At 44.1% G+C, this 26,778-nt stretch overlaps 1 protein-coding gene across 2 annotated transcripts in view; it reads right to left on the bottom strand.

Annotated features, from left to right (window-relative positions):
* The window catches only part of LOC148040034 (UDP-Glycosyltransferase superfamily protein), a 77,190-nt gene that overhangs the window by 2,439 nt on the left and 47,973 nt on the right, over positions 1–26,778 (bottom strand). For both annotated transcript variants that reach the window (XM_087696179.1, XM_087696170.1), the window contains exons 7-10: positions 7,246–7,380; positions 7,030–7,134; positions 6,832–6,930; positions 6,576–6,705 (exon numbers count right to left, since the gene is read on the bottom strand). In XM_087696179.1, coding sequence (XP_087552305.1) covers positions 6,576–6,705; positions 6,832–6,930; positions 7,030–7,134; positions 7,246–7,380 — 469 coding nt within the window. The remainder of the gene's footprint in view (positions 1–6,575; positions 6,706–6,831; positions 6,931–7,029; positions 7,135–7,245; positions 7,381–26,778) is intronic.

Genomic DNA, 26,778 nt, shown 5'->3' with positions numbered 1-26,778 from the left:
TTCATATTATGCTATCATACTCAGCTTGCATAGCTGTTCTCCACGTTGGATTGACAAGTGTTTCTTCCAAGTCTGTTGGCTCCTTCTCTTCTCTCATAATCTTAGCTATCAAGGCTATATTGACTATGTGAGCAAAAGCCTTTCTTTGCTTCTCCATTCTCTAAGACCTCCTCCATCCGTTTGCCTTTTCCTCAATAGTTGTAGGCATAGGATTATTAGGAGCATAGAGCTGCTTCTCCTACTGTGGCAATGGCTTTTCTAGTGGTGTGATTGTAAGTTGGCGAACTTTCTCTTCATCATCTTAAGACAATACTTCCTGCTCCTCGAGGATAGGGATAGCTCTTGGGATAAAGTGGGAAAACTTGCCATTTCCTCCACTATATGTGCCTGCTCCTTGAACATCACATCGTGGCTCACTATGGGTATTATTAAGTTGTGCACATGTGAAATGCAAGTTAGTTAAGTGATAGCGAGACTTTATTACCTCGATGACCAATGGGTAACATTGGCAAAAGTTATACAAAGTTATGCTAAACAGGTACTTGTGGTTGCCTAATGTCAGTTCAGGTCTAGGCCATTCATTGGTCCATTAAGTGTCCAGTGGTGACATTAGAGGGATTAGGTATCAATTAATGGATTAACACTAAGTTCAAGGCCAACTAATAACATTAAATATCCGATGGGGGTTAGGACATTAATTGTGTGTGGGTACTAGCCAATTCTTGGGCAAGGTCAAAAGAAAAATTAATTAATTTTTAGAAATTAGATTCTGAAAATTAATTAATTAAAGTTGAAGATTACTTTTGGAAAGCTGCCAAGTGGCAAAAACAAGCTGACACTTGCCAAAACTTCCCGTGCAAATTGGAGGAGGGTTGTTTGGGACCTGGTTGAGGGAGGAAGGAAGGAAGGGCCATCAAATGAGCTTTGAGAGAGGTGACATCTGATTGCGCAGCACAATAGCACAAGGGAGCAGGTTTTCTTCTACACCTCAGTTAGAAACAGTGGTAGAAGAGGAGGGCTCACTAGTTGCACTAGGCTTTTACCCCCCCTTTTAAAGATGTTGGTACCATCAGAATTGACATCAAAGCTACTTATCAAAAGATACTCTTTTCGATTAATTTTCTCTCTCTCTACATCTTCCTCCCTCATCCTTCAACAATTGCTCAGCCATTCTTAGCAATTTCCAGTTTGGGTGAAGAGCAATTGCAGAAATTGCTGCTGAAAACCCTAATTTACAGCAAAAATTAGGGTTTCCACAACTACCTTGGGATCCGTGCCCAATTACTAAAGACCCGTCACTCATGTTCTAGCTCAAGGCAAAGGGATATGCAGCTGAACCAAGGGGTAGCCCATTCACCAATTACTATAGCCCACATGCAAGAGATTGAAGACCCAATCTGAGCCCAAATTATTGTTCAATCAAGGGGTAAATTGTAATTTGTGCCCAAGCAATGTTGGTCATTTTATGACAGCCAGTGTATCAAAGATTGAATGAGATCAGCTCATATATCATTGTACTTCAAACTTAGAGCAATGCAAGATAAAGAAATACTGCAAGGGCCGCTAGTTGTTGGGGCCGATTGGGTGTGGACTATCCAAGATTAAGTGGTAAAGAGTGTATTTTCAGATTTGTGCATTTAATGCTTGTTGTAATTTGAGTTAAATCAGGTTATCACCACCCTTGCCAAGAAGCAAGGCTGGTTTCAACAAGGGATGCATATAAACCACGAAAGAATTTATGGGATTGACACGTGTTATCTTGCAAACCCTCTGTCAAGGCTTTCCGTTTGGCTTGTTGATAAGATCGCAACTGAAACTGCTTCACAAGATCAGCCAACCTCACAAACAATGGAGCCAAGAAAGTAACATTCAGAGACTCAGGCAACATGGAAAGAACCAAAGCTAACAATTCCTCAACACCATGCATATGTTACCTGCAAAGTGAAGCATGGTGAATTCTCTATTTTCCTAACAAACCTCTGCACATTTCGAATCAACTATTCAAAGGAGGCATTACCTACACATCGAAAACCAAGTAAAATCCTATCAACTATCCCATGTAACCCTTGAAGATTGCCTACCTTAAATAGGAGGAATTGAAGCACAACGAAAGCCTGTCCAAAAACGGTGCAAAGGAGCTAATGGGCTGTCTAAGCATGTCAAACTACGAAGGAAAGTGATCAAATAAAGCAAAATGCTGCAATATCCTCATCTCCAAAATCTCTAGAAGCAAAAGCATCACCTTGCATAACATACATACAATCCAAGCGAGATCATGTCGTCGTACACTAACCATAGATCCTATTTGAGAATGGCCAACTGGCCCTCTGGTGCATCCATCACTGAGTGCTCATATGTAGATTGCAAAGGGGTAACACGTATATTAAAGTCACCCATCAGCAAGCCTGGTCTACCAAGGGACAAGCTTACTTCCAAACAATCCCATAAGACCCCAACCAGCCATAAACCCTCGCCTTCAAATATAATTCAATTACCAAAAGACATCATTTTTTATCAGCGTCGCGTGAAATCTCTCATGAATAACCATGAGGACACTAGAGTAATGAATTGCAATGCCCCAACGTAAAACAATTGGAACCCCTGGCATTCGACTTTTCTACCTACTTCACTGTGACTCGTATGCTCAACAACACATAATGCATCCCATTTATATTTATGCAAGATATGCTACATGTCATGTTGTTTGCTATGAGAGCAAATCCCATGAGCATTCCAAGTGACGAACTTCATATGCTAGCAAAAAAAAAAACAGTTTCAAGGCTGATCTTACCTCAATTTAACTTTTTTTTTGTGAATGCCTTGAGTATCCTATCATCCAGAAAATCAGTTAGCACTGCAAGCATTCTATCCATGACACTTAGACCAAGATGAAGACGGTTTATCCTCATTTTTAGAAGTTGAGTGTGGGTATTTGCGGTCCCATGGCATAATTACCTTACACTCCTTATTAAATGCAAGATGGGTAGGTGGATCCCATGATTGCTCAGCATGCAAACACAAATGTGCGGATGACTTAGACCAAAAGGAGTCATAGGAGCTATATTTGGCACATGTAGAGACTTATCCTTTCAACACACATAGCATAGAAGGCATAGAAGGAATCTCGCCCCCCCCTCTCTCCCCCCATAATAGGTAATTGTATTAATTACGAAAAAAAATATAAGATTAAATTATTACAAGATGCAAGAATGCAAGACAGCTCTAGGCCATGGTGTGTAAATTCGCTTTACAAAAGATCAAATAACTAAAAGAGTACGAAAGTCACACCAAAGAAGCAACAAAGATTGTCATATGCCAAGGGACCAAGTCCTCCCTGGAAAGGAGGGCAGTGTGCTAAATAAGGCTAAGCTACCAATGCAAAAGACCTTTCAACTTGGTGAGGTCAGTTTGCATCCCAAATGCAGAATCAAAAACAAGAGCATTCCGAGTTGTCCAATTTGTGTCAGTAACCCTAGAAACGAAGGAATGGAAACAAAATCTTCATATATGGTGGTGCCTCAGAAGGCTATTTGAGTCGAGCAAAGACCCAATGAAAGGAGTGCAGTGTTGTGCCAACCACATCTCGCCAAATAGCAGATAACAAGGACCACATTTTCCGTGCCAAAGGGCTTGAAAGACAAGCAAGCCAAGAAGTTTCCGCACTGGTGAGGTAGAAAAAACAAGCACCATTTGAGATGCGGTGTTTTGCAAGTGTCACAGCGAGAGGCAGCCCACCAACCATGACACACCAAAGGAAGACTCTACTTTTGTGCAATGCCTTATTAAACCAACCCTCCATGATAGTCATTTTCCACCAATGCTGAGATTTGTGCACGCCCAGACAATATTGGCCTTACTGACCAGCCAATGGTGGTCCTTAATCATAAGATGGTATATTTGGTTAGCTGAAACCTTTTTCATTTGGAGTTGACTTGTAAGGTCCCAATCCTGCCAAGATAGATCAAGAACGAGGGTAGGGAAGGGCTCTTTAGTCTACAGTGTCGTCGAAAGGTGGTCCCACAAGTCCCTATAACCTCAAGGGATGAGAAAAAGCCTTCTGGCAGAGCAAAAAGACATCAATCCCCAGCAAGTCATTAGAGTGCAATCAAAAACCGAAGATAAGCCTAGTCATGCCATGCGATTAAATTTAGGGCAAACCTCTTGCTTCCCATACACGCCCCGCTCTTCCAAAAAGAACCAAGCAACAAAGATGTAAGGGTGTGGATCAATGCACATGGTATGAAAGAGAGACCACCGAAGAACAACCATGTGAGTGTGCACATCCAAAATAGCCCTATCACCCATACTTTTAGGAGTACAAGCATGGCTCCAAGAGATCCACGAGATACTTGCATGTAAAGTGTCCTTTTTCCATAGCATAAAGCAAATGTGCCCAATAAGAATCCTCAAGATGGAGGTACTCCAAGGAAAAACCCACACAAAATATGTGAGCATAGCAAGCATAATGGACTATGCCACTTCAAGGCAAACATGGAAAGGCCAGGCCTAGGGTTTCCAATACAAAAACTTTGCATCCAATTTCAAAGAAATCCAACGCAACAACTGCCTCGGCTGAACATCAACGCCTAGGGGTAATCCAAATGCCGCATCATCATCATCACACTAGAATACATCAAAATACATGAATACATTTTGCTCAATCAGCAAATGACAACAAACACAACTCGTGACTCTTCTAGATGTGCCTCCCGACTCCTTGACATTTGGTCCATCCGATAGCGCCCAACCACCATACACAACCACCCACAGCATAGACTCCAGCATGGCAGTTGGCCCCACAAGGCATCAATCCCCCATCCCTCCCTCCCTCCCCCCCCCCCCTCTCTCTCTCTCTCTCTCTCTCTCTCTCTCTCTCTCTCTCTCTCTACGCCGCCATCGGAGGGCCCTGCCCCGCCGCTTTAGCCTCTCCATGCTAGACCGACCCATGCGAGACATCTTAGGATGAACACCCCAGGAGCAGTTCCACACCGCACTGGGAGTACCTCTAGATTGTATCTAGTCCAGATATCATTTTGTACCTACTCAATTTAGTACAACATAGCATAAATGTTAGCTTCACTGGGACTTTTGAAATCTCCCAAACATTTGTATGCAACATTTTGGTCTCATAGGCCAACTTGGCCTGTTGTAGACGTTAATATAACTTTCTTTCTTTCTTTCTTTCTTTCTCTCTCTCTACGGGTCGAGACAAGTAGATACGTGGCCCACCCCCTCCTCCTAGAAGATCGGATCTGCCAGCTTGAGCCAAAGACAGAAGAACACTACATATGCAAGTGCCTAGCGTACTACGAGATCAGGGGACGCTTCCACTGCCTGTTCAGAGAGAAGGATTCGGGCCACTCTCCAAAGTGATGGATTTCAAGGACCAGAGATGCCTTGGGCTCTTCCTGCTGGAAAGAGGGCGCCACAGAGACCACCTCCTCCGGGCCTCGGAGCAAAGACAGGGAGCCGCCCAACACTTGCTCACAGAATTCTACCGAGAGCCAACTACCATCCCCACCCTTGAGCCCCCATCAGCCCCACTAACCTCCCAGCTGCAGGGGACCACCCTAGCCATAGCCATGGCAAGAAGCAAAGCCCGGCGCCCATGCCCAACTGGCCCCTGCCCCCACAGGAGGCACATGTCAAGGATACAAGGGATATTATGCCGCCACCGGAGGGCCCTGCCCTACCGATTCAGCCTCTCGATGTTAGATAGACCCATGCAGGACATTTTAGGATGACCAAGCTCCATGAGCAATTCCACACCATACTTGGAACACATGAATTGTACCCAGCCTATATCCCAAACATTTTGTATGTAACATTTTGGTATCATAGGCCAACTTGGCCTTTCGTAGACGTTAGTTATAAATATAACTTTCTTTCTTTCTTCTTCTTTCTCTCTCTCTCACATATGTGGATTCAAGTGTATATACTGCTCAAGCAACATATATTGCAGTATGCTACTTGGTATCTATGGCTTCCTCATATGCTGCTCAAGGCGAATGGATCTACCTACCATTCTATCAGGACATCATGCATTACTCTACCATAGAAGATGTTCTGCTAGGTGTTTTGTTTTTTTCCGAGAGCACGTGTGTGTGTGTGTGTGTCTCTGTCTGTGTGTGTGCATGCATGTAGTGGAGTGAAATATAGAGCTGGAAATCAGAGTAGATACTGAACTCACTGGGCAAAGAAGCCCAAAAACATGAGATGCATATATCATCATGTTGAGAGGTGCCCTCATTCTCTGTTCTCTCACTGTACTCAACTTCGCCACCCTCCTCATCCTGGCTGCCTGGTAAACCCTGATCTTCCTAATTATCTTCATTACCATGGTCCTAAAGTAAAAGCTTAAAAGTCATGAGAAATGAGGTTGACTGGCAGTACAAATGCTTATAAAAGAAGTTATTGAATGAGGTTTTTACATAAGAAACTGAGTTAGGAAGGTCACCAATAATTAAGATCCGCCATTTTTTAAGGAAACTTATTCCATTTTGCCATTTAAAATTGAAGTTTGGAACAAGTTTGAAGTGCATACTATCGAGTATGCTGACCATTCTCATACTTACTTGGCCGACAAACACATCCCAGAACAAGGGTGCAGCTAATGCAGTTTGCCAATTGTGCAAATGCAGAATGTCTGGCTGCTTCCCAGATTTTACAATGTACTCTAAAGCTGCTCTGCAGAAGTAGGAGAACCTACAAACATAACGTTGAGAATGAGTACAAGGGGGCTGATCTAATATTACAGTTTTTATGGAAACAATCATGCATAAAAGATACAAGAAACACCTCTTCATGCAGATACTTGCAGAACAGAATCACCTCTCAAAATCATCGCTGTAATCATACACATGATCTCTAAGGAAAAAGGCGCCTGGATGGAGAGATTCAATGAATGTAACTGGGATGCCCTGAACAACTCTGTCAACATAGAAAGTACCAATTTGAACAAGTTCAAACTGTGAATTCACTCTGGATATTTCGAATACTTCAAAGGGTTTAGCATCTGAAAGCACTGACCCAGTCCAAATCTTATTTCTGTACCAACTCCCACCATACAGTGAATGTAAATCCACCTGTATCTCTCTCAAACATTGGACTTCATCGAGACTGATTGTTGCATATCTGTACATGAAAACTTTCTTTCATAAGGGTTCCTTTCCACTATTCAGAGGACAAAAACAAAATATCCCCTCCATTTATTTTCTTCAAGCATCGTGTAGATTGGATTCCTACTTTGGAAGAATCACCTCGACAAGATTTCCCCTATTCTTCAAAGCATGACTTAAGTTAAAGATAGAGGTTCCCACAGTGCCACCTCGAACAACAGGATCCAGTTCTGTGCACAGATGCATGATATGCAGTCCAGACCTGCATAACAGCTTAGTTAGAATGTTGCATCCTCTATGCAGTGACAGAAGTTGCTCCTCTAATCAGTTCAATGAATCCTATGATCATGCTACTCCAACCCATAACCAACATACACAGTCTACTTTGATCATGTGTCACAAATTGTTAAATCAGCAGGTATATGTCACTTCAGGTTACTTTACCTACCAAAATGAGTGAATTCAAAATTCCACACTGTGCACCTAATAAAAGTTACAAAGCCCTACTATTTATTATAGATGTAAAGGAAGAAATCACTAAGCATTAGCACAATATGACCCAGACTGTGGATATTAAAACAATTATATGTGCAGGAATAATGTGGAGAACAAATAGCCTTGGATAGTTTAATCAGGCACATTGATGTACATATATAAACCATGCGCCCTTTATCTGTAGATTGGTTTAGAGTTAGTACCCTTATCTAGCTTCAGTTTCTGATCAATTTGCATCATTAAATTCATCATTTGTCATGTACAACTGATTTTGTGGGATCCATTTAACCATATGTAATGGAATCAGTAGGGTTGCAAAGATACTGCCAACTGTAAATACTTTGAAAAAAGAGCCTAAATTTTCTTTTTGATCACTTGTAGATTTGATGACATTGAGGTTGCATGCAGTAACACGACTGCTCCAAATATCCATGACCAGCAATCATTTGAGATAGACAAAACATCAAGCATGCTGCAACAGCAACAGCACGCCAGTGCAGTTTTTCAAGCTAGATCCAACTAGTAAGAGAAATGTTAATTTGATGGTATATTCAAAACAACATTTTAGCTCTTTACATGAGTTATACATCTATGTATGTTAGTTATCATCGATGTAACTTATGAATATTTTCTGTACCTTGTATATAATCTTGTTTTTCCCTTTATCAAGAGACACACCTTGAGATTTCCCCTCTTTGACTCTCACATTTCCTCTAGTGACTCACCTCTCCCGATTTCCAACATGGCATCAGATCAGGTTCACTCTAAACCAGCAATCATTTGAGGTAAGCAAAACATCATGCAAGCTACATCCAATTAGTAAGAGAAATCTTCATATGATTGTATATTCCACATAATATCTATGTATGTTATTTATCATGTGTACCATATGAATATTTCCTTCCACCTTGTACTCTGATGTTATAACCATCAATCGGAACTGAAATGATTTTGAAAATGGAAAGGCAACAGGCGGCAAACCAAAACAAAGCCGTCTTTGGCATGGAGACATAGGCAATTGATCACCAACAGCAATAAGAACAAATTAACCTATGGGCCCAACTCCATTTCTTTGCATTAAACTTATTCCAAGCTATCATGATGTCCACCTCAAAAGTACTTGCCATCCAATTTGATGCAAACATGTGCTTGAATTGTACCCATGTTGACAATACTCTTCCTTGCATTAAAGCATGAACCATTGCTGCAAAGCATTCCCCTTCAAAAAAGTGGTTGCGTTCCGAATCTTAGAGGATTTGGTAAAGTTTTCCCTTGAATAGGCTGCATCAAACTATTGAACGAAAGTCAAAGCTTTCAACCTATCTTGTGCACCATTGAAGGGGTGTGGATGCATTACCAAACATGCTACTTTGTGCCTTGGGCATCAAACCAATGTTGCTATACATAGGGTTATGCATATTACTAGCCATTCCCAAACACATTGAGCCTTGCAAACCATGCATAGGTTGCTGCATACCATAAGAGTGGCATATATTCCCATATGCAATCCCTGACCAACCATTGCATGAAAAATAGTGCTACCACCAAAGTATTTTGGCTGTCCCATCATTGTATGCATGCTTGGCTGTCCAAAATCCATTGGATTGGCACTTCCATAATGGCCTTGCATCTGTATACATTGCCTCATAAGTACCAACTATTTTGCTTCATTAGCATCATTGGGAGCTTCTTGAGAAGGCTTTGGCATTTTCTTCAGTGCATCATGCTATCTTGAAGGTGTAGAAAATGACTTCTTCTTGCCCTTGATGTCCTTCATTAGAACATTCAAAAATCGAGTGAATTGAGGATCCTTCGCCAATTCAGTAAAGAGATATGTTGCTGTCCTCATTCGATTTTTAAATTGGTTATCAAATTCCTCTTCTCCTTGCTGGTCATCAACATCATTTTGTCTTGAAGGCCATGCATATTGACCAACAACAACATTTTCAGCTTGCTGTCTATCATGTGAGCCTTCTCCAAGATCAGCCATTGCATTTCCTTCTTCCCCATGTGAATGTCCATACTAAGAGGCATCATCACTACTTGATTCCATCTCACTGTACTAAGTCATCTAGCTGTAATTAATCAGCTGAGCACAAATTCAGCACTAGTATAAAGCTTTTGGTTTACAATCAAGTGCCTCAGACCCATTAAATCAAGAGATTGGATGGTATTCCAACAATGGAACCATGAAACCAGCCTTACTTCTTGCAGAGGGTGGTAAAACCTGATCAAAAACTTGATTAAAGCAACTATCAAATATACATAAATTGAAATCCGCACTTTACCATAATATTGTTGGACATTGGACACCTTGTTGGCCCCAAAATTGGCACCCAATGCAGAATTTCTTTAACTTCTATTACTATTGGATAGAGTGCAACTAAGATTTCTTAATCTCCTCTGCAATCCAAAAGCCCTCTTGTTGTCTCAATTGATCAATAAGTCTTCCTGGCAATTTTCCCCTTGATTTTCACCCAAAACTTATACAAACTGGACCCTTCGACCAAATGTTGCCCCAAATCAAAGGAAAAGTCACACATATGGAGATCTAGACCCTTCTCACTTGGACGAGCAGCTAGGAACTTGTCAGAGTGCAGCGGTGCGGAAACATAGGACTGAGAGAGAGAGAACGCAGAGAGAGAAGGGAGAGAAAGAGACAGTGGACAATGAAGATCTGCTGTATAAAGAATGCTGAATACAAAGATATACACGGGCGCAGTGCGCTGGACTGCGTGTCTCCACCTCGACGATGCGACCTGCTGTCCACCTCGAAGTCTGCTGCAGTCTGCATTGTCTGCTGTCTGAAATTTGTGAACAGAGACAGAAAACTGCGCGGCACCGGTCTGTAATCTGCGACAGAGAAGAGAGTCCAGACTGCTGGAAATGTCGACTATAAATAGTCGAAAACTGCCACGAACTGGGGCGCCAGAAAATAGGGCGCAGCCTGGAATAAGTCGGCTGCATTAAATGCAGCCGACTGGGCTGCAGACAGTCGGACTGCACAGTTCGACTATGCAGCTGCTGGTCCAACTGTGCAGGCTATGATCACTGATCTCTAACACCCCCTCTCAGAGCCTGGACAGGGCAGAAGCCTGAGAGATCTGGAATGTTGCCGAAGTAGAGCCTGAGGAAGCGCCTTCGTAAACAAATCCGCAAGATTGTCCTCCGTCTTGCAATACTCCACAGTGATGGTCTCATCCAGAAGCTTTTCTCGGATGAAGTGGTACTGAATCTCAATGTGCTTCGTCCGGGCATGAAAAACAGGGTTCCTTGCCAAGGCAATGCAACTCTCATTGTCAGATCGCAGCAATGTAGGACGAGGCTGGGGGCACCCAAGCTCCTCCAACAATCTTCGAAGCCACACAACCTCGCATGTGGTGGAAGACGCGGCCCGATACTCCGTCTCAGTAGACGAAAGGGCTACCGTGGGCTGCTTCTTGCTACTCCATGAAATAACACCTGCACCCAAAGTAAAGCAGTAACCTGTAGTAGACCGCCTGTGGTCCACGTCACCGGCCCAATCCGAGTCGCTCCAACCTGCAAGTACAAGATCTGACCCATCTGTCCCTGCGGGGTAATGAATCCCCAAATCAGACGTCCCCCTCAGATACCGAAGTATCCTCTGAGCAGCCTGCCAATGCACTGTCTTAGGTTCACTCATGAACCCTGCCAAGAGCCCAACAGCAAAACATAGATCAACCCTGGTGTTGAGAAGCCAAATCAAGGACCCTATCAACTGTCGATAGCGGGACGAATCCGCCAAAGGAGAAGCTGAATGGGAAGTGGCCTTCCAGTTCGGATCCATAGGAGTAGAGAGGGCCCGACAATCTTCCATCTCAAAAGACACCAAGAGCTCCTGTACATATCTCTGTTGGGAGAGAAAGATCCCCCTTTGAGACTGATAAATCTCATGGCCTAAAAAGAAATGGAGTAGCCCCAAATCCGTCATCTCGAACGTCCGATGCAAAGCTGACTTTGTCTCCTGGACCTGCTGTGCATCATCACCTGTGACAATCAAATCATCAACATATAATACAAACAGCACACAACCATCCTCGGAAGTGTGAACGTACAGCTGCGGATCGGCCTTGGACCGCCGATATCCCAACTGAGACTGGAGGAACGAATCAATCTTCTCGTTCCAAGCTCGCGGGGCCTGCTTGAGGCCATACAGGGCCTTCTTCAACCTGTAGACTTTCCCATCTGAAGAACCAAAGCCAGGAGGCTGCTCAACGTAGATCTCCTCCTTCAAATCACCATTCAGGAAGGCCGACTTCACATCCAACTGATAAACAGGCCATCTCCTATGGCCAGCCAAAGCAAGAACAGCTCTAATGGTTGCCATACAAGCTGTGGGGGCAAAGGTGTCATGACAGTCAATCCCTGGGCGCTGGGCAAAACCCTTAGCAACAAGGCGAGCCTTGTGCTTATCCAAAGTACCATCACTGAGATATTTGGTCTTGAAGACCCACTTGACTCCAATCACCTTCTTCTTCAGGGGGCGTGGCACAAGTGACCAAGTGCCATTCCTCTCAATAGCCTCCAACTCAGATTCCATAGCTTTCTTCCATGGGGCGGACTGTAAAGCCTCCTTTACGGAGGTGGGCTCTCGGTCCTGCATAACACGAGACATCAAACAATAGTTGGAGCAAACAAGCTCCGAAGAATGCGCCTGGTGCCTCCGTGACCGCCGCGGACCATCCTGCGGTCCTCACTCCTCAGGAACCCCCTCGATCCCTGAATCACGGAGTGTGTCACGGGCCCAGCGAGGAGGAGGCCGAACCTCCCCTCGTCGTTCTCCATCAGCAGAAGACTCTGGAATATCCACTGGTGGTAACTCCTCAGAGGTGTCCGGTGGAACAATAGACTCTGTGTCAGAAACAGAATCATAATCAAAAGGCACGGGCTCCAGTGGAACTGTAGAAGGAGCCCAACTCTCCCCTGGATCTCCAAGAACGGGATGCTCCTCACCCGTTGAAGAAGCCGGAACCTCCACAAACCGCACATCACGGCTAGTGTACACATCCCGCTTGACGGGATCATACAGTCGGTAGCCTTGGGACTGGGAGCTGTAGCCAACAAATACCTGTTTTCGGGAAGCCGCTTCAAATTTATCACGGTGAGCCTTGGGAATATGAACATAGGCATCACACCCAAAGACTCGAAAGTAAGAAACATCTGGCTTCGTCCCAAAATAAGCCTCAAATGGAGTCATCCCTTCCACGGCCGAAGTAGGGGATCGATTAAGAATGTGGACTGCAGTAGCCACAGCCTCGGCCCACAGAACCTGAGGGGTCTGTCGGTGCTCCATCATGGTGCGCGCCATCTCGATCACACTGCGGTTCTTCCGTTCTAGAATACCATTTTCTTGAGGAGTATTGGTATTGGCAAACTCCTGGTGAACTCCTCTATCTGCACAAGACCAAGCAAATTCATTAGACACAAATTCACCTCCCTTGTCGGATCGCAAGGTCTTCAACTTCCGGCCTGATCGGTTCTCCTCAAAGAGAAGCCAATCCTTGAAGTGCGAGAAAGCTTCTGACTTTAGTGCCAAAAAATAGGCCCATGTCATCCTGCTGTAGTCATCCACAATCAGCATGAAGTACGAGCTCCCACGCAGGGACTCATTCCTCATAGGGCCACATAGATCCGTAGATACTAGCTCCATCGGTGAAGTAGACCGCCGCGAAGCGGTGTGGGGAATGGCATCTCTATGCTGCTTCTCCCGTATGCAGGAGACACATGGCTGCTGGCTCACCACTATATCCGGCAACCCTTGAACAAGCTGTCCACGTGACGCCCTCCGAAGATAGTCATAGTTCAGGTGACCAAACCGAGCATGCCATAACTCAGACTGTGATTGTGAGGTAAGAAGAAGAGTAGAGAGGGCAGTGGAAGACTTCAGTTTGTAAATGCCGTTCTCCTCATATCCAGATGAGAGAACCTTCCTCGATCCACGATCAAGGACTCGCACAGTAGAACTGTCAAACTCCACCAAAAGACCAAGGGAGCAAATCTTATGAACTGAAAGGAGATGGTACCCTAATCCTGGTACATGCAAAACCTCTGAGGTATGGGTGCCACCTCGTCCATCCGGAATAAGCTGCATCTTACCCCGACCTGCAACAGAAACTGAAGAGCTGTCTCCAATGAGAACCTGCCCACGCGAAGGTCGCAGCTGGGCAACACCATCTGATGAAGGAGTCATGTGCCGTGAGGCACCACTATCAACAATCCACTCTCGAGCTTGGGGAGCCGTCATCGCAGCATCAGAAGCATTCGGTGAAGCGTCCTCAATGACAACTAGATGTAGAAATGCAGCTGATGAGGGTGCAGCCACCGCTCCAGAATCCTTGGTATCCTTCTTCTTGGTGTCCTTCGTGTCTTTGTCAGGGCAATCCTTCTTCCAATGGCCAGTCTTTCCACAAATATGACATGTGGAGTCTTTGTCCTTGTCCTTCTCCTTGTCCTTCTTGGACTTGTTATCCCCCTTCTTCTTCTTTTGGTCCTTCCCCTTCTTCTGAGAAGCTTGACCTGTCAACGCCTCCGACTTGGAAGCATTCTGTCCCTTTAACTGTTCCTCTTGGTCCAAGACCATAGGAACCAACTCTTCCCACCGAAGAGTAGACTCTCGCCCCGAAGCAATGAGGGCAGAGTAAAATGTACCGAATCGTGGCGGCAACTGGGACAGTAGTGTGATCGCCATGTCTACGGAGGAAATCGGCTTCCCCGCATTCTGAACCTGCATCTGAAGCTACCTTAGCTTGTTAATGTGTTCCCTTAGCGAAGAAGACTTATTGACGGACAAGGTCCGCATCTGTACCTCCAAAGAAACCCTCTTCATCAGGGTCATCCGATTGTACATTTGATCAAGCTCCAGCCATATCTCACGAGCCACCGTCAAGTGCTCGATGTGAGCGATCACAGCTGTAGTGCATGATAGAAAGAGAAAGGATCGAATCCTGGCATTCAAATTGTCCCAATGAGACTGGGCCCTGGCCAACTCCGCACGAGCATCGGAAGAGAGTTTGGACTCATCTCTTACCGAAGGCCGGTCAATATCCTCCTGAACCAACTCCGCCAAATCATAGGACTCAAGGATAGCCAACATCATAACGCGCCAAATGCGGTAGTTGTCGCCGTCGAGCTTTTGATCTGTAGGAAGAGCCGGTAAGACAGGCACCTTCCGGTCCATAATCGCCTGGAACTCCAAGTTCATCTCTGTAGACATCTTCACCTGCAATGCCTTCTCAAACGCAAAAGCAGCCCCCTCTGACTGGGTAAACTCAGCCTGCTAAGGCTCTTCCGCGTCCCGAAGCTTCTTCACCCGCCGGAGGCGATGAAAAAGCAAAACCTGCACTTTTAGGTTGAAAACTCAAACTTCCTCCACGTCAAACAGCAGTAAACAGCAGCAAATCCACCACCTGTACTCCTTTCCTGTGCGCCCACACTCGTTTCAGCCTTGTTCCAAGGCGCAGCCCTCCTGTCTGCCCTTAAACACAAAAAACGCAAATTTGTGTCGTGATGGAAACTTCTCTTCAGGTTGATTCTGCGCTCAGTCAGCCCTGAAACACTGCTTTGATACCATGTCAGAGTGCAATGGTGCGGAAGCGTAGGACTGAGAGAGAGAGAACGCAGAGAGAGAAGGGAGAGAAAGAGACAGTGGACAATGAAGATCTGCTGTATAAAGAATGCTGAATACAAAGATATACACGGGCGCAGTGCGCTGGACTGCGTGTCTCCACCTCGACGATGCGACCTGCTGTCCACCTCGAAGTCTGCTGCAGTCTGCACTGTCTGCTGTCTGAAATCTGTGAACAGAGACAGAAAACTGCGCGGCACCGGTCTGTAATCTGCGACAGAGAAGAGAGTCCAGACTGCTGGAAATGTCGACTATAAATAGTCGAAAACTGCCAGGAACTGGGGCGCCAGAAAATAGGGCGCAGCCTGGAATAAGTCGGCTGCATTAAATGCAGCCGACTGGGCTGCAGACAGTCGGACTGCCACGTGGCAGTCCGACTGTGCAGCTGCTGGTCCGACTGTGCAGGCTATGATCACTGATCTCTAACAGAACTTGGATGAGAGCTTACACAAGATTAGGTCCTTCTTCAAGGAGGAGACCAAAAGGAGGAGAGAGGGCCTTTTAGAGGAGGAGAGATCCACTAGAGCATCATTGGCTACCTTACAGAGGGGAGAGGAGAGACGGCCAGGATGTAGATGGACAGCTGAGAGGATGCACATTGTGAGAGCAAAGATTGATGCTATGAAGAAAGCCGGATCAAAGTACAAGTTTCATGCAAGAGTTTCTTTCTAGACTCGGTCTAGTGACAGAGTCAACATAGATTTTTTCCGCACCATAGGGTCAAGACACTCTAGACAAGGTGTTAGAAGACTTAGGAGAGTAGATGGATCCATTGTAGAGGGCCCCCTGGAGGTGAGACAGGTGGCTACATAGTACTACACAACTTTACTTGGATCCATTACTAGGCCCCCACGTTATGAGAGGGAAAGAGAAACAGTATGGCAGAGCACAAAAAAGGTGATCACAAACAAGATGAGTAGATACTTGATGGCCCTTTTTACAGATGAGGAGGTGCAGAAGGTGCTTCTGGCACTATCCTCAAACAAGTGTTCAGACTGGGTAAATCCTTTTTTTAAGCTATTGGAATCTCATTAGTGTAGGCCTCATCTCAGCTTTCCACGAGATCATGGCATCAAGGGTCATGCCGGAGAGACTTCCTGAGGGATTGATACACCTCATTCCCAAAGGAAGTGGAGAGAGATTGGAGATCACAGTGGAGACCAATTACTTTGCTTGGAACTACCTATAAGATCCTTGCAATGGCGAACTATCTCAGACTAGCCCCATTGATGTCAAATATCATCCACCCCATGCAGACAGGTTTTGTCAAAGAGCGCAACATCCTGAACAATATCTTCACTTTTTGGGAGTCTACAGCTTTGGCTCAATCTAGGCATCAAGAACTTATCGTGCTACTTCTCGACTTTGAGAAGAGCGCAGCATTCTGGACAACATCTTCACTTTTGGGAGTGCACAGCTTTGGCTCAATCTAGCCATCAGTTCCTTATCGTGCTACTTCTCGACTTTGAGAAGACATATGACCACGCCGATTGGGAGTTCTTAGAGGGTACAATGTTGATGATGAGATTCCCAGAGTAGTGGGTCAAGAGAATAGCGGCTCTTTACTTAGCTCATAATCAGGTTATGATGGGTGGGGCACGAGGAGATAGATTCAGCATAGCCCTTTGATTCTGCCTTGTAAGCTTCTTTGTCACTATGCTTGAATGAAAAAACCACTCTCTTAAGCTTCTTATAATTCTCCAAAGTGTATATGGTCAACCTAGTGCACACATGACATTGTATAAATGACTTGATATGACTTATGAGACTTTAAAACCTTTGTGTATTAAGCTTGAGGTAGAGGAGGATCAGCCTGCTTTTTCCGCCGTGATTTTCGGACAGTTTAAAGACAAGTCAAGGCGCATGGATGGAGGAGGGAGAGAGGAGTCCAAGCTACCACACAAAGGGGGTTAAGCCATGCAACCACAAGCAACATAAGAAAACTCTACTTGACATGTAAGTACCTCTCTTTCCGTGCATGGACTAAAATAGAAGGCCACTCTTGGCTGTGAGAAAGAGGAAAAATGTGTATAAAGAGGAGAGCAGCAGCCCATTCATGGGGAATTCATGCTCATGGAAGAAGAAAGAAGGAAGCTTTGAACATTGTTTGTGTCTATGAAGTAGCAACTCTCTCCTATCAAGTGAGCCTCTTGTTCCACTTCTTGATCTATATTATCAAGGCTTGTGGGCTGTACTTAAAGGCCCAAGCTTGCTCTTTTATTGACTGAATCTCTGTTTTACAAAGCACCTCTTGCACGGTTCAAGTGGTACATGTATTTGTGAAGAAGAAGAGAAGGGCAATGTCTTATGTACCTACCTCTTGATGTAGACTCTCTTCTCTATCAAGAAGAGATCTTTGGGAGACATAAAGCTCTGATTTTGGACTGTCATATGCAGCCCAACACTCGTTTTGGGCTAAATCATGTGTCATTGATGCTCCATTCTATTCTCATGGTTTATGAAGAAAACATGCTCTACTTTCACTTATAATTGTTGCATCTAATCAGTCTTGTCTTGAAAAGGCATTGAAAGTACTCTTTGGGAGATTATTTGTGTCATCTTGGATCATCCTTTGCAGCCCAAAATAGGGTATTCATGGGTTGAAGCTTTATTTGTGATCCACTTCTTTAATCTTGGTAAAACATGGGTTGTTCTTGGTTCTTATGAGTGACTACAAGCTATACTCTTTGTAAAAAGTTTCAAGGACATCTTTTGGCACTGTTATGTGATACTTTTGGTCTCTTCTTTTCAGCCTAAAACAGGGTATTTCAGGGCTGAAACCTGTAAACACAGATTCTTCTTTATCTACAATCATTGCAAGTACAAACTAGACTTGTAATTCCCTCTACATAGTATCTTGCTTCCTCTTCATTCAAGGGAGGTTTCAAAGAAGTCTTTTAGTAATTTCCTGCCATGCTTTGGAATTAATCTTAGCTCTCCATAACAATCATTCCATAGGCTGAAGCTTTTATGCAACTGCTTAATTCGTGTTACGTTGATCTAAGTCATGAATCTCATGATCTTTTCATGAAAAACTAGCAACAGTGATGCTGGTTCCATAACCTTGAATCATTCAAAGGCTGATATAGGCAGACTTCATCTCGAACCTCTATCTTCATTGTACTAATCAGTTGAAAAGAGAAAGTGTCTTGAAGATCTTCTTCATGCCTAGGCTGAAATAGGCAGCTATATTCATAGGCAAGGAAGGGCAAGACTCTTCTTGTATCAATTGAAGTTGAACTCCTGTTTACAAATCTTCCATCTTTGTGATCATAAGTTTCAAGCTCTTTCATTGTCTTAACCCATTTATTCAGCTGTCTTATGTATAATCTGTCTTTCCAAGATAAGCCAAAGTATATGGTGAACTGAAGGTTGTGAAGTTCCTCTTGAACCTATAAACATTCACTCGAATCCTACTTATCTCTTAAAGACGCATCTCCATCTATCTTGTCCAGTTTTCTTGCCAAACCCCTGTGGTGACCTTCAACCCTACGCACTGCAACAACAGGTATCAAAGGCACCAGGTTCCCCATCCTTGAGTTTGAGGAAATTTTGGATGTGGAGTTTGCAGATGATACAACAATCTATCTAGATGGGCTATGGAGATATTTCGTAGAGCAGCAGGCGCCTTAAATAATTTTGGATGTGGAGTTTGCAAATGATACAACAATCTATCTAGATGGGCTATGGAGATATTTCGTAGAGCAGCAGGCGCCTTAAATAATTCGCACAAGTCCTACGGATTTTGGGTATGTGACACTAGATAGCTAGAGTAGCGACCAAATGAGGATTTCACATGGGTTCCCCGTGGGACCGTAGTAAGATATCTTGGATGCCATGTTGGGGTTGACATTATCTCAAAGCAACAACTAGCACCTCTTCTCTTGAGCATAAGACAGAAGTTTCTTTATTGGAGTTCAATGAGACTGCCACTAGTAGGGAGAGTAGTGGTTGCCAACCAAGTCCTTGCAACGATGTGGTACACCACTTCCTCTTGGGCATTCTCCAGGTCATGCATTGGCCAAGTGAAGCGCCTTATCAGGAACTTCATTTGGTTGCGGACCCAGCCACATGTCTCGTTGACGGATGGAGATATTGGGCTTACCGGAGGAAATCTCTACAAAGATTACCATGGGATCCAAGAGAGTGGGTGTGGAGGGATCTGTTGATAGACCTTGCAATGTGCCCTTCTTTGGCTACACTACCAGGTTGAGAAGGAGAATATAGATGGGCAGGATCAAAGCACAGCCAACAGTCTCCCCCCATTGGCACAAAGAGGGAATCGCAAAGGAGTTCCTAGGTCACTTTTGGAGCAAGCTACGTGATAGCTTCATGTCTAAGAAGATCTCTCTCTTCCTATGGCGTGTAGCTCACAAGAGCTTAGCAATAGGCATGTGGCTTGGATACTGTAGGGACCCAGTAGCATGCACAAGATGCAATGATCCAATGAAGACACAGAGACATGGCATATGGGATTGCCCTAGAGCCCATGAGGTTTGAACAAGACCCTCAGGATGGTATTTCACAGCACAGTAGAGACCATGGTGGTTACCTAGGGGGCTGTAGCATGGGTCACAAATAGAGACCTAGCATGCAGCTATAAGGATGTTCAGGGAAGCTACTCTTTTCTCATCATTGGACAACATCTAGGCGGGATTCCCACTCCGGATTACTCACAAGTGCAGTGGACCCAAGAACATTGCCATAGATGGGAGTTGATTGCCACTATCATAGCCTGGTATATTGGACTGCGAGATGCAACCACACTATTAACCTTCTGGATATATCCACAGCAGCAACCCTATCAAGGATCTAGATAGAGATTATTCACACTCTCTGCGGAAGATGAGAGAGGATGCCAGGTAGCTCGGAGAGGATGAGAAAGAGAAGAGAGGCTTTTTGCAAATATGGGATTCAGGCACTTTCTTTCACAATCCCTCATATGGTTTGGCATTACAGTCCACCGGATTGGTTGTTCACACAACCATTTTATTTGTGATGTACTTAGTTACTCTTCACAGAGTTCCTTGTACTTGTATATTACCTCGGGTTATTTAGGTGTTATTAATAGAAATTCCTTTTCTTGGAAAAACAAAAGATAGCAAGGGCAAAAAGAAGATATCTTTTAGAGCTTCCAGATAGCAAGAAGCTCCCAAAGAAGAGCCATTGCAGCCAAAAGCAACTTATGCCTATATGCAAAACATGCAAATGCAAGGCAGGCTTACAAGCTCCAATTTTCTACCACAAGTAAGATACATACAAATTTTCATGTAAAGTAATCCAAAGAAAATGCTCGGTGAAGGTGATAATCTCCTCTCAAGGGATGAAATAGTGGAGCTATTTGATTAAAGAATTGCTTCCATGTGAGCTTGAAAGGATTTCACATATTCGTAGTAGATGAACAAAGATAGTGTTTACCAAGAGTGTTTGGTGAACTGGAAGGATACTTTAAAGGAGAGTTCAACATTTGCAGAGTGTAAGCACTATTCAAAAGGCTTTCGAATTTAGAGTTCCAAGTTATATTGTAGAGGAGAAGAATTGTTCTTATGGGAGAGGAAGTGTCATGTAAGTTAATGTGACTAATATCATATGAGGTTTGGGGGACACAACTATTATAACACATTAGATTCATGGCGCAAAGAAATGTTTGAACAAAGATAGAGAACTCAAAGTGTACAAATGAACATAGAGCAAACAATAGAACTCGAGATGAAGATAACTCAAAGTGATATACAAATAATAAATCTAATTGTATGCTAAATATGATACAATGGCCTCAAACCTCTATGTGTTGATGAGGTGAGGACTAGGGACGAGGTGAGCTGAGGGAGTCAAAAGACACCAATGTCGGCTTTGAATGTGTATCATGGTCTGACTAGATCCCTAAATGCAGCAGCAGCAGTTTGAATATGTCTGACAATGACTTAGTGAACCAACAGTAGTGTAGGCAGCTGTCCAGCTGCAAAACACAGATGCTGATGGGATGTCTAATGACATCAGCAGCCAGATAACCTCTAGTAGGCAAAGCGACCAGCAGCACAGCCTGTCCTAACAGCAAACACAGGTGCAACAGCTCCATAAAGACCATCAGCAATGAAAAACAGGCCCAAAGTGTAAGGCAACAACTAATGGAGACTTCCAGGATGCTGGGCAGTCTGGTCTGATAGTAAATGCAAGGTAATGTTAGATATGCTCAATGCCCCACCCTCATAAGGTACCACCAATGATCCATGGTGCTCAAAGTTGTAAGGTCCCCCATTATGAGGAGAAGCCATATGTGAGCCCAGATATTGGTTGAGTCATGACTTGTATGTTAGATGAGGTCTATGTGACCGGATGGCAAAAAGGTGACCGTTATGGGTCTAATCTTTGGGTTAGACAGAGTAGCTAAGTTGTTAGCAACTCGAGGCACATTGCATTGAGTTGCGGGGTAAGGGAATTATTAGGGGCCCCTATTTTGGGGTCCGGGGGCCGTGGAAGCAGCCCCCTTGGCGGGGGTCTGGGGGCAGCGTCCCTAGCCCGACGGTAAAGGGAATCTCTAGCCGACTAGTGGAGGCTCATATGGTAGGTTGGTCAGGCCAACCTAACCGCCTTCGCGGGGTATAAAAGCTAAACCCCTTCACAGCCATCTATCATCTATCTTTCACCCAATCAAAGTTGTTCCAACTAACCTTAAGCTCTTCACCTATCTTCTATCTAGATCACCATCTAAGCTTCACAGTGGAAGTGCATGGGTGGATAGATCCATCTTTGTATCAGTTGTTTTGAGCTTTTTAAAAAAAATTATTCTCCTCTTATCTGTTGTGTACTCTCTATCTCTTTCTCAGATTCTGTTCGTTGAGCCTTGTAATTCTTACATGATATCAGAGCCCAGGGGGCTCTAGGGATTGAAGAGTGCGTAAGACGGAAAGGCTTCAATAGCAAAGAGGAACGATGTCGTCTTCCAGAAGCGGTTCTGGCACATCAAGAAGAGGTACAGGAGGTGGTGCTGCTGTACCGAATATTCAAACACTAAGGATTTGTCCACCAACCTTCAGCAAAGGCAAGTTAGATGGTGCAAACTACACCTTGTGAAAGTTCAAAATTACAACTATCCTTGATTCTTATAAGCTTTTGGAAATTGTGCTAGGGACTAACGCAGAACCATAGCCTACTTCCGACCCATCAAATTCTAGTGTGATGATTCCTCTGAATGCAGATCTTCTATAAGCTTGGAAACGAATGAATGCACATGCATTGTGTGCCTTAGTTACAAGTTGTTCTGACAATGTTCTGACTTTGATTCAGCATACAACCAAAGCATCAGAGTCTTGGAATGTAGTGAGGAGTCAGTATGAAACGCGAAACCAAACAAGGATTCAAAACTTGAAGAATCAACTAGCAGCGGAGAAGTTTGTTGGAGAGACGGCTGAAGCATTCATCACTCGGATTAAGAATCTGCGCGACCAGATGGCTGGCGCCGGGATACAAAAGACTAGCGAGAAGCTAGCGAGAAGGTGTCTTCGGATTTGTCCACAAAAGTTTAATGGACTAGTAACTGCCCTTAATACTCATGTGAGACCTCAAGTTTTGACTTTTGAGGAGTTTTATGCATTATTGATAGAGGAGTTGAGGTTGAAAGCCCAAGAAGGAAGCAACAATGGAGATGTTGCATTCGCTGCCAATGCAAAAGGCAAAGGTGGTTCCTCCACCAAAAATGATAGTGACAAAAATAAGAAGGGCGGTAAGAAGTTTCAAGGAGAGTGCTTCTAATGCAAGAAAAAAAAACATGCAATCGCAGATTGTCGTGTCAAGAGATGAAAAGAATGATACCCTTAAAGTAAAGGGAAAGAGACAACCAATACGGCTAAAGCAGAGTTTAAGTTATTCATGCTAACCATTAAGGAAGTGTACTCCTCGGCGAAAGAGGAATCTACCACTGACTCATGGATGTTAGATAGTGGGGCCTTCCGTCACATGACCAACAAGAAAGATCTATACAATTCTATGCAGCCTTTACAAGAATCCATCATTGTGACGGTTGGAAATGATGCAAAATGCCCTACTATGGGCACATGTACTATTTTTTTTGTTGTTGCAAATGGTGAAGTCAAAAAGCTTTCATATGTGTTGTATATTCCCGAAATTAGGAGAAATCTGTTATTAGTTGCTGCCATAATTGATCTTAGTCATGAAGTGAGGTTCAAGAAGACACATGCAGAAATTCTCAACAATACTGGCAAAGTTGTTGGCAAAGGAGAAAGAGTATGAGCTAAGTGCTCTTACAGCCACCGCTGAAGTGGGCACAAGTAAGCTTTGGCATGAAAGGTTTGGACACATCAGATTTGCAGTGTTGAAGGAGATGCTCAAGCAATATATGGTTGCTCACCTACCTTGTATGATGGGCAAGAAATAAAGAAAGACATTTCCACAGGAAAGCAAGAATAGAGCACAAGCTTCTCTAGAGTTGGTGCATACTGACTTGTGCGGTAAGATGCCTATACAGGCCTTGGGGGTATCTTATTTTATGTTGATTGTCAATGACTACAATAGGAAGATATGGGTGTACTTCCTTTGTGATAAGGCTTAAGCTTTCAGTAAGTTTAAAGAATGGCTAAACTTGTTGAGAATGAAACATGGGAAAAGTGTGAGGAAATTTAGAACAGATGGTGGTGGTGAGTTCAACTCAAAGGAGTTTGAAGACTTTTGCAAGAGCAAAGGAATCAAGTGTCAATTGATGACACCTCACATATCTCAGCAGAACGGTGTTGTGGAATGCAGGAATCGCACCATTGTGGAGATAGCAAGATGCATGCTAAAGGGCAAGGCATTGCCTAACCATTTTTGGGTTGAAGCTATTAATACTGCAGTTTACATTCTAAATTGGAGCTACACAAAGGCTCTCAAGGGAAAAACACCTCATGAGGCTTACACTGGTAAGAAACCATCTGTCTCACATTTCATAATTTTTGAATGTGAATACTATGCATATGTTCCAAATGAAAAGAGAAACAAGTTAAAACCAAAAAGTAGAAAATATATCTTCTTGGGTTATAGTGATGAGCAGAAGACTTACAAATTATATGACCAAGAGGCAAAGAAGATCATCGCGAGCCGTGATGTGGTGTTCAAGGAGCAACCGCATATAGTGGAAGAGGAAAAGACAAGTTCTTCCACTTAATCATCAAGCGAAAAAGTAGTCCACTATGAACCTGTCCCAAGAGTTGTCCCTATCCTTAAGGAGGAGAAAGCATCATCTTTAGATGATGAGGAAAAAGTTCACCAACCTGAAATCACACCACTGAAAAAGCCATTGCCGCATTGGGTGAAGCAGCTCTGTGACCACAATAATCCTATGCCTACATCTATTGAGGAGAAGGCAGACGGACCAAGGAGGTCTCAGAGAGTAGAGGAGCAAAGGAGGGCTTCTACTCACATAGTCAATATGGCCTTGATGGCTAAGATTATGAGAGAAGTAAAGGAGCCGACTAACTTAGAAGAAGCACTTGCAGATCCAGCATGGAAGGCAGCTATGCAAGCCGAGTATGACAGCACAATGAAGAATGACACTTGGGAGCTAGTGGATCGGGCAGCAAAGCAGAAGGTTATTGGCACCAAGTGGATCTCGAAAGTAAAGTACAAGGTTGATGGTACCTTAGAAAAGTACAAATCCAGACCGGTTGTCCAGGGATTTTCACAGGTTGAAGGGGTTGATTTTCAAGAGTCATTTGCCCAACTGCCAGAATGACCACTATTCACACAATACTTGCAGTGGCCGCCCACAAGCAGTGGTCAGTTTACCAAATGGATGTTAAGTCGGCAATCTTAAATAGTGACCTCAAGGAGGAGGTGTACGTGGCTCAACCACCAGGGTTTAAGGCCCCCCGTTCTGAGAACAAAGTGTGTAAGCTGAAGAAGGCATTGTATGGGCTGAAACAAGCCCCCAGAGCATGGTACCAGTGGATAGATAAGTTATTTTTAAGCTTAAACTTCAAAAGATATGCCTTATATGCTAACTTGTATGTTTGCAGGGATGGTGAAAAGTCTGTAGTGATTGTCCTATATGTGGACGACCTTCTTATTACAAGTGACTATGAAGATATGATCAATCAAACTCGAAAGGCTTTGAGTTCTGAGTTTGAAATGACAAACTTGGGCTTGCTACACTATTATTTGGAGATTGAAGTCTGGCAAGAGCCAGGAAAGATCTTCATCTCTCAGAAAAAGTATGTATGGGAGATCTTAAAGGCATTTGGCATGACCGAGTGCAAGGAGATAGTACACCTATGGAGATAAATGCAAAGTTATCCGTTGAGGATACATCTGCACTAATAGACATCGGGAGGTATAGGAGATTGGTCGGCAGTCTTATCTACTTGTGTAACGCCAAACCAGATATCAATTTTGCCGTTGGTGTTTTGAGCAGGTTCTCAAACAAACCTCATGAAAGTCATTGGAAAGTTGGGATGCGGGTGTTCACATACTTGAGAAACTATGACTCAGATTGGGCAGAAGAGTGATTCCAAGAAGTCAATTTCTAGTTATTGTTTCTCTTTGGGTTCAAGAATTTTCTCTTGGATTAGTAAGAAACAACCAACAATGGCATTGTCTTCTACCGAAGCAGAGTTAAGGCAGCTTGTTTTGCTGCATATGAAGCAGTGTGGTTGAGAAGGATCCTATGACATATGGGAGTGCAGGATGAAGAACCAACTATGCTGAGATGTGACAATCAGAGTTGCATCGCCATTGCCAAAAATCCAGTGTTTCATGCGCGCACCAAACATATAGAGATCCAATATCACTGTGCGTGATTTGATAGAGGATGGGATAGTTATCCAACAGAGGAGAATGGAGCGGATATCTTCACCAAAGCACTTACGAAGAATCTGCTTCCAAGTTCATCTTCAAAGACTCGGCATTGAGCCGAGGAGATAGTTCACCTGCGAGTGGACATTGAGGGGGGGTGCTATATATGCTCAATGTCTCACCCTCATAAGGTGCCACCAATGATCCATAGTGCTCAAAGTTGTAAGGCCCCTATTATGAGGAGAAGCTATATGTGAGTCTAGATATTGATTGAGTCCTAGCTTATATGTTAGATGAGGTCTATATGACCGGATGGCAAAAAGGTGACCGTTGTGGGTCTAATCTTTGGGTTAGACGGAGTAGTTAAGTTGGTAGCAACTCGAGGCACATTGCATTGAGTTGTGGGATAAGGGAGTTATCAGGGGCCCCTATTTCAGAGTCCCCCCTGGCTAGGGGGTCCCCAGAGGGCCAGCGGCCCCCTAGCTTGGGTCCGAAGGTAGCGCCCTTGGCTTGACGATAAAGGGAATATTCCCTAGCCGACTAGTGGAGGCTCATATGGTAGGTCAGTCAGGCCAACCTAACCGCCTTCGCGGGCTATAAAAGCTAAAACCCTTCACAACCATCTATCATCTATCTTTCACCTAGTCAGAGTTGTTCCAGCTAGCCTTAAGCTCTTCACCTATCTTCTATCTAGATCGCCATCTAAGCTTCACAGTGGAAGCGCACAGGTGGACA

The sequence above is a fragment of the Lygodium microphyllum genome, chromosome 2 (assembly GCF_053477565.2).
Source record: "Lygodium microphyllum isolate KBCC chromosome 2, Lygodium_microphyllum_v1.1.10, whole genome shotgun sequence".
In the NCBI taxonomy this organism is placed as follows: Eukaryota; Viridiplantae; Streptophyta; class Polypodiopsida; order Schizaeales; family Lygodiaceae; genus Lygodium; species Lygodium microphyllum.
This window is presented reverse-complemented; position numbering and strand designations above follow the sequence as displayed.